The sequence below is a fragment of the Chrysochloris asiatica genome, unplaced genomic scaffold, assembly GCF_000296735.1.
Source record: "Chrysochloris asiatica unplaced genomic scaffold, ChrAsi1.0 scaffold00040, whole genome shotgun sequence".
Taxonomy (NCBI): Eukaryota; Metazoa; Chordata; class Mammalia; order Afrosoricida; family Chrysochloridae; genus Chrysochloris; species Chrysochloris asiatica.
Window position 1 is genome coordinate 20,867,822 of NW_006408558.1, and position 7,770 is coordinate 20,875,591.

The 7,770-nt window shown below is 57.8% G+C and overlaps 1 protein-coding gene across 1 annotated transcript; it reads right to left on the reverse strand.

Moving 5' to 3' along the window:
- Positions 1–1,368: 1,368 nt before the first annotated feature.
- SLC22A12 (solute carrier family 22 (organic anion/urate transporter), member 12) lies at positions 1,369–7,146 on the reverse strand. Its single transcript, XM_006861087.1, has 10 exons — positions 6,748–7,146; positions 5,824–5,927; positions 5,200–5,354; positions 4,963–5,131; positions 4,082–4,205; positions 3,845–3,960; positions 3,092–3,306; positions 2,228–2,336; positions 1,844–2,047; positions 1,369–1,432 (listed from the first exon to the last, which is right to left on the reverse strand). The coding sequence occupies exons 1-10, from the start codon at positions 7,144–7,146 to the stop codon at positions 1,369–1,371; spliced, it is 1,659 nt and encodes a 552-aa protein (XP_006861149.1).
- Positions 7,147–7,770: the final 624 nt, after the last annotated feature.

Sequence of the window (7,770 nt, forward strand, 5' to 3'; positions counted from 1 at the left end):
ATGTGTATAGGCAGTGTCCATGTGTCCACGTGTGCACATGCGTGTGTATAGTGGTGTGTGTAAGGCAGTGTCCTGTGTACATGTGTACACATGTGTGTATGTATAGCTGTATCACACAGTGTGCATGTATACAGGCACTGTCCATGTGTGTGCATCACAGCTAGTGCCCTGTGTACATGTGTGCATATGTATGGGTACAGCTGTACATGCAGTGTGAATGTGTATAGGCAGTGTCTGTGTGCATTTATGTGCATGTACAGTGGTACGTACACTGTACACGTGAAAGGCAGTGCCCATGTGTGCTTGTGTGTGTGTGTGTGTGTGTGTGTGCACATGTATGTACACACATCACTGGTTTGTGTGAGAGCATGCAGCTGGTGTCTGAAAGCAGCTACCGGTGGATGCAGAAACCCATGAGTAGGGTGGGGCCCTACTGCACAGCAGAGGGCTTGGTCAACTGGACCAGGGGAGCTTGGGACTGCCCTGTTTCCACCCCCACCCCCTGGGCTGTGCCATCCGACACCATGGTCCCAGCCTGTTCTGAGTGGGAGGAGGTTGTGGTCCTGCCCTAGAGAGGCTGCACTTTGTGCCCCAAATGTGAGGTCTGAGGGCTGGCCAGGGTCCTACACCAATCTTGCCCTCTCCTAGCTGTGTATCCTGCACAGTTAATGTCTCCGGGCTTTAGTGCTCTATTATGGGGCACCAAGCTTGCAGGGCTGAGGAGACAATGAGACGAAATGATGCCCGTGGAGTGCCTGCATCAGGTACCAAGTCCAGTGGTCACTGCCCTTCACAGTGGCTGGGAAAGACCTCCCCCAGCAGTGTCTAGCAGTCTTCTCACCCCACACGGCAGACTCAGCGAGCTCAACCGGAGTCCTTGTGGACAGTTGTTCACTGACTCCTTTATTCATTCTCCATCTCCCTGCACTGGTGCCCCCATAGTGCCCCTCCAGGCCAGCTCTGTGTTGGGACCCTGGACGTGGGGTCCTCAGGCCTACCAGCTCTGTGGCTGGAGTGGAGACCAAGAGGTGGGGTGGAGTGGGGGTGGGATGCAGAGCAGGCCAATGCTGATCTGAGGAATCTGAGGAACAGAGACTCTATTCCTTGTGCCTCTGAACTGGGCGACGGGTGGGTGACAGGGGCAGAGAGGTGAGCATAGGGCCCACAGGGCAGTGCCCCCTAAACCTGATATCCCTTCATGGTGGCACACACAGGGCAGCCTCCCTGCTGGTCACACTAACCGATGATGTCCCTTCTATATGGCGGTGGCTGCTCAGATGGTAAGGGGGCAGCTCTGGGAGGTGAGCTAGGACCCCCGGAAATCAAGGCCTCTGTTCCACATCTTCTCCCTGGTCCCTCGGTGGGGACCTACAACTGCGTGGACTTCAGGACAGGGTGTCCCTGTGTGCCGTGGGCTGCTTTCTTCTCTGCCCTGTTCAGGAGAGAGATAGAGGGACTATGTGTCGGGGTGCACATCCTAAGGACCAAGGAGATATGGTCACCGAGGGTCCCAGAGTATGAGACAGGAGCAGTGACTGAGCCCTGGTCAGCCTTTACTGGTGAGTCTGTGGTGTGTGAGGACCCCCAACAATGGCCACCTCAGTGCTGTGTGCCACCTGAAAGGGGGGAGGCCCTCCATGGAGCTGGCCTTTGTGAGGAATGAGGACAAGGACACTTCAGGCTTAATTACTACCCTCCCAAAGGCATGCTGTGAGACTAAAGGTCAGCCCTACCCTCTCAGGGCCTCTGCCGTCCCTCTGTCTAGAGGTGGGTGGGCAGCCAGGGTGGCCCAGCTCTGTGGTTCTCTGGTGGGAGGGCAGGGGTCCCAGGCAGGTCTACTCACTGCCTCTGCACGTCCTGGATGGTGTCGGGCAGCGGCACATTCCGAGTCTCAGGCAGCAGCAGCGCGGCCAGTCCGGTCAGCAGGGGGACTGCTCCGTAGACCAGCAGAGGCAGTGAGGAGCCATACACACCCAGCAGTCGGACCAGGGGCCCCAGGATGGCCCCCCCACGGGCCGCCATCTGACCCAGGCCCACGGCGGTCATCCTGCCGACACAGATGGGTGTGAACTCTCGCCTTGCCAACCCAGGGAGATGGCGAGGGTTAAGCTGGGCCGGTCATGCTTGAGGTCACTTAGAAGGGAGACTCGTGCCCAGACAGAAGGCCTCAGGGAGGCTACCATATCCCTACCCAGTATACCCAGCTTGGGCCTCAGCTCCTGCTTACCTGAGCACGGTGGGAAAAAGCTCGTTACTGTAGACGGTGACACAAGTAAAGGAGGCGCCCACTCCACCGAGCCCCAGTACTGCCAGGGCTGAGCGCAGGGCGCCCATGTCTGTGAGGAGAGGCGGGTTAGTGGGGTGCATGGTAGATGGGGTGTGGTGGTATGCCATCAAGTCCATTCTGACTCAGTGACTCAGTGACCCATACGACAGAGTAGAACTGCCCCCAGGGGTGCTAGGCTGTCATCTTTATGGAAGGAACCATGGTGGTGCTGTGATTAAGCGCTCAGCTACTAACTGAAAGCCAGCTAGTTCAAATTCACCAGCCACTTCTGGGGAGAAAGAGGAGGCAGTCTGTTCCCATGAAGATTTACAGTCTTGGGCACCCTGTGGGGCAGTTTTTCTCTCCTATAGGGTCACTTTGAATTGCCATGGACTCAGTGGCAATGGGCTTAGTGTTTGATCTTTTTTTCTTTGGAGGAGTTCATGAGTTTGAAGTAGTAACCTTTAGATTAGCAGACAAATGGTTAACCACTGAGGCCCAGACCCCACAGATTCACCATGCCCTAACTGACCTCATGAGCACATCCCCCCCTTCTCAATCTGCTCCCCACCTAGTCAGCCAAAGCTGGACCCCTCCCTTTCTTTCAGCCTCCCCCTGAATCTATCCCTAAGTTAGTCTCACAATTTCCCACAACCTGCTGCTCGTTACTGGAGTCCACACCAGCATCCTGTCTCCCTAGAAGCCACAGCCTCCTTCCCAACTGCCCCTGTCCCCTCCTCTCCTCTGGCCCAGTGCCCCAGGTGCTCAGGCCCCCAGGAAGGGAAGCCTTGCCCCGTGAAGCCCTGCCCCTTCCCATGTACTCACCACGGGGCACCATCGTGTTGGCCAGGATGCAGAGCCCGGCCAGCACCAGGGATGCCACCTGCGAGGGACGACGGCCTAGGCGGTTCAGTAGCAGCAAGGTGCCAATCTTGGCTGGGATGTCCACCACCCCAATAAGGACTTGGAGCAGGAAGATGTTACTACCTAGAGCCTGCAGGTCCAGGGCCAGGCCATAGAAGGTGAAGCCAAAAGCAAACCTGGGGACAGGTGGAGTCAGGTTGGGGAGTGGACTGATCACGTGCTCATTTCTTGTCGGATCAGACTCCTGCCTGCTCTTCTCACGCTAGGCTTCCTATGATGCTGGTGGGGGTGGGGTGGGGATGAGTTCTGTGGACTGCATTTCCTTTGCAATGTAGCTTTTGGTTTGGGAGTGGACCTCCAATGGGAGGTCCTGGTGAGGGGTTGGAGGTTGGATGAGGCGGAGAAGCTGGGGAATTCTCCCTTCTCTCTGTGTTGGGGTGTTTAAGAAGGGAGCCTCTCCACAGCAGAGAGTTAATGAGGAGTGTGGATATCTGAGATGCCCCTTTATTAGACTCTTATTAAGCCCACCTGCTATGGGCTGCTGCCTGTCTGACAGAGGGGGTGGTGGGGCCAGTGGGGCTGGCAGGAGAGTTAGTATATGGCCTCTGGCCAGATGCCCCTAGAGCCTGGAGTCCAGCTGCTGGCAGCTGGGGGGGCGGTAGGCCTGAGGCAGAGGTTGGGCCTGGGTGGGGTGGGGTGTTGATGGGCATCTACCAGCACAGTATGGAGAGGTAGGTCCGATGGCGAAGTCCAGGTGTGAGGAATAGGGCAGACAGGCTTGCCTGAGCCTGGCCCACGTTCAGCTCCTCCTGCATGGCGGAGAGCAAGACCTGCGGGGATGGGGGCACCATCAACACTGGGGGCACCTAGAAGCCGAGCCCTGGGTCTGGAGTTGCTGCCATCTCTCAGGTGCTCTGTGTGGGGCAGGGAGAGGGTGAGGGTTCACCTCACCTCTAAAGTCAGCTCCTCCCCTGCTGCCCTCTTCCCGTTGATGGTGGCCACCTTCTGAAGCTCTTGCAGGCCCCGGGTCACCCTGCCCGTGATGAGGAGCCAGCGTGCCGACTCTGCCAGCCACCTGGGGAGACCAGAAGGTCACTGCTTGTTGCCTGGCCTGAGCCTGCATGAACCTCACTCAGCTCTGGGAACTTATCAACTCAGGCTGGGCGGACGGAGGCCCCAGGGACTGTGAGAGGTTCCGCTCTGCCCAGGGGCTGTCCTCACCTTAGACCTTCCCTACTTCTCCCTCTTCACTCTTGGCCTGTTTGTGCCTGCATGCCCATTTGCCCCAACATCCCAGTCCCCTAATACTAACCTGGCCCCCACTGACCTCAACATATAGCCTGCCCCTCAGCCTGCTGAGCCCTCGTAGCTCCCCCACACCGCTCTACCTCCAGGCTTCTGCTCAGGAGGTTCCCTCAGCCGGACACTGTCCATGGGCAGTGCAGCCAGGGATGGGGCCATCTGTCTCCTACCCACCTGGGGCCCTGGGACCCTTAGGGTTTGCAGGGGAGAAAAATGGGGAGATTCATGGGACACATCAGAGGTAGAGTTTACAGGAGCTGGTGACTGTGTGGACTTGGGATAGGAGGAGAGGGAGCGGTCACGGTGCCTCCAAGCCCAGTAACCAGGTGGGTGGGGGAGGGGGAAGGAGGTGTTAGGTTTGTGGGGCACACTGAAGCATCTCACAGATGGTGAGGTCATGGGACTGCATGCAGGTCAGGTGGGATCAGGACTACAGCCTCTGATGGAGTTAGAGCCCTGGGTGTGGATGAAGTCCCCGGGGAGGGAACGTCCACCTTCTAGCTGCCAGAGGGGCGGGGCTGGGCACCCACCAAGAGTACACAAAGCTGAGGAAGAAAGGGGCGGAGACTGTCAGCTGTAGCAGGGTCCAGCGGCGCACACCGTAAGCCACAGCGGCCATTAGGACATGGCCAAAACTGAAGCCCAGGGAGTTCAAAGTCATTGCCAAAGGCCGGGCCGGTGCTGATGTCCACTCCGTCACTGCAGGGAGATGGGGCAGATCAGCCTCAGGGAGCGGCTCTCCTGTGGGGCTGAGGGCCAGGACTTACAGAGAGTGGTCGTATTCATCATGATGCCCGCCAAGGCAAAGGCCAGCAGGAAGCGGAGCAGACAGTACAGAGGGAAGGTGGAGGTGAAGGCAGCCGCCGTGCCCATCACGGCCAACTGCAGGTAGTTCCAGGTCAGCACCAGCCTGCGCCCAAACCTGTGGCACATACCAGGAGTATGGCTGGGGTCAGCAGTGTGCCCACCCTATGATACCTACTGAAGCTGAGGTGTGTGTCAACAAGACCCCCAGGACCAGACCCTCGCTGTTCGATCATGGAAGGCTAATGAGCATAAAGAAATGTGCCCCTGACTCCCAACAAGCAGAGAAAGCACTCTTGGCAGGGGATGAGCTCCCCATCTCCAGGAGGATTCAAGCAGGCATGTGGCAGAGCAGTTTTCAGGAATGAGTAGTTGATAGGAAACAATGACCCTCTCACATCCCTGAGAGTAGAGTCTGTGAAATAGAGGCTCAGAGAGGGCACAGCCTTGTCCAAGGTAAGTACAGCTAGAAAGAAGGTGGCAGGCTAACACCCAGATATTCTGATTACAAGGAGAGCTTTCTCTCTAGGCTTAGCTGTAGAGCTGACAAGAGGATCCCGAGCCTGTCAGAACCAGGTGGCTCTCACCTGTCTGAGGTGTGCCCACACACGGCAGCTCCCACCAGGATCCCGGCCAGGTAGATGGACTGGGCCATGGGCTTTAGGGCCTGAGATTCACATACCAGGTCCCACTGGAAGGAGAGGGCTGAGCTCAGGATCCGAAGGGGACAGAGGAGATAGATGGGACTGTGGGCAGCTGAGAGGTGCCCTCTAGAGTCGCCTGGCAGGGTCTTGTGGGACAGGGAAGGCACTCCGGTGTGGCTTTCCGGTCACTCCTTGCCTAAGCCCCTCCATAGCTCCCTAGTGCCCAGTGTATCCCCCTCTAGTCCTTGCCCCAGTCTGCAGTCACCACCCAAGTCAGGTGTCCAAAACCTTTCTTTTCTTTACAGAGTTCCCTTCCTTCTTTCTGGGCCCACCTCCCAGGTTGGCCTAGAACAACAAGGTGTTTTATCTGCTGCTGCCTGGGGCCTCAGGGAGGCGTGTAGACACCCGACCACACACCTCATTCATGAGTGGCTAGCACCCAACCGAGAGTCTTCTTCACCTAGTCTCTAGAAGACTGGCAGGTGAACTGGCTGGTCAAGGTGGAGTTACCTGCCTAGAGCCACAGCTGGTAGGTGAGGAAGGACCAGGCCGATGGGAGGCCATCAGGGGCCCAGGTACAAATGTTAAGGGGGTGCTCAGGTGTCCACTCAGCATATCTGTGAGCCTGCCTCCTAACTAGTGTGTATGTCTGGAACCCTCTCTGACCTCACCTAGCCCCAGCCCCAGGAACAGTCTTTGCAGATCAGCAGGATTCTACATTATATTGTAGGCTGGTGGGGCTGAGGAGGGGCTAGACACCCACTCCCAGGACTCCCAGGACTGGGACATTGTGAGGCCAGTCAACTGTGACCTGTGACTTTGACCTTTAAGGCATCAGGACTTGGGGGAGGGGTGGTGTATCGTTACCTGGGTTACGATGGTAGAGGTGAAGGTGCTGTGGTCATAGACCCAGCCATCCATGCAGGGCTCTGTGGCGGCCTCACTCCAGTTGACCGTGACATTGGGTTCCAGGAGCTGCCACTGTGGGTAGCGGAAGCGGCGACACTGGTGGGGTTCTTGGTTGGGGCCAGGCGGAATGGAGACTGTCAGCAGGGCCTCGGGGCTCAGAGTCTCCGGAGCACTGGCCTGGGCTGTCCTGTTGTCCAGGAGGGGCACCCAGCAGCGATGGCCGGGCACGGCCCCGGAGAAGTTCTCCAGCATGCCGTGGGTGGTGAGCCACATGATGGGGATGACCAGGGCCACTGTCTGGAGAACCTGAAACCTGTCCAGGCCGCCCACTCGGTCCAGGAGTTCAGCAAACGCCATGGGGCCTTCCAGGGGGCCCAGAGGAGGTACCCACTTCTGGAAGGGCACTCTGGGGCATGCCAGGGGCCACCTGCCTTGTGGACCCAGAGAGTTCGTCCAGTGCTGTCACTCGGGACAGCTCCAAGGACACCGGAGGCCACTGACATTTCCAGAGACTCCGCCTTGGGACCTCCCAGAAAGGCTGATTTGGAATTGGGGAGAGTGGAGACTGAGGTCACTCAGACTGAAATTAAATTGTGTCCAGTTATCCTTTCCTCAGTCAAAGGTTAACCCGTGCTGAGAAAACCGTGTCCACTCACCCGTGGCTTCCCACCACATGCCTGGTGTTTGCCATCACTCTTCTGCCCTTGTCCTGCTGTGGCCTGCCTGAAATGCCCTCCATAGCTCCCTAGTGCCCAGTGTGTCCCCCTCTAGTCCTTGCCCCAGTCTGCAGTCACCACCCAAGTCAGGTGTCCAAAACCTTTCTTTTCTTTACAGAGTTCCCTTCCTTCTTTCTGGGCCCACCTCCCAGGTTGGCCTAGAACAACAAGGTGTTTTATCTGCTGCTGCCTGGGGCCTCAGGGAGGCGTGTAGACACCCGACCACACACCTCATCCATGAGTGGCTAGCACCCAGCCTAGAGAC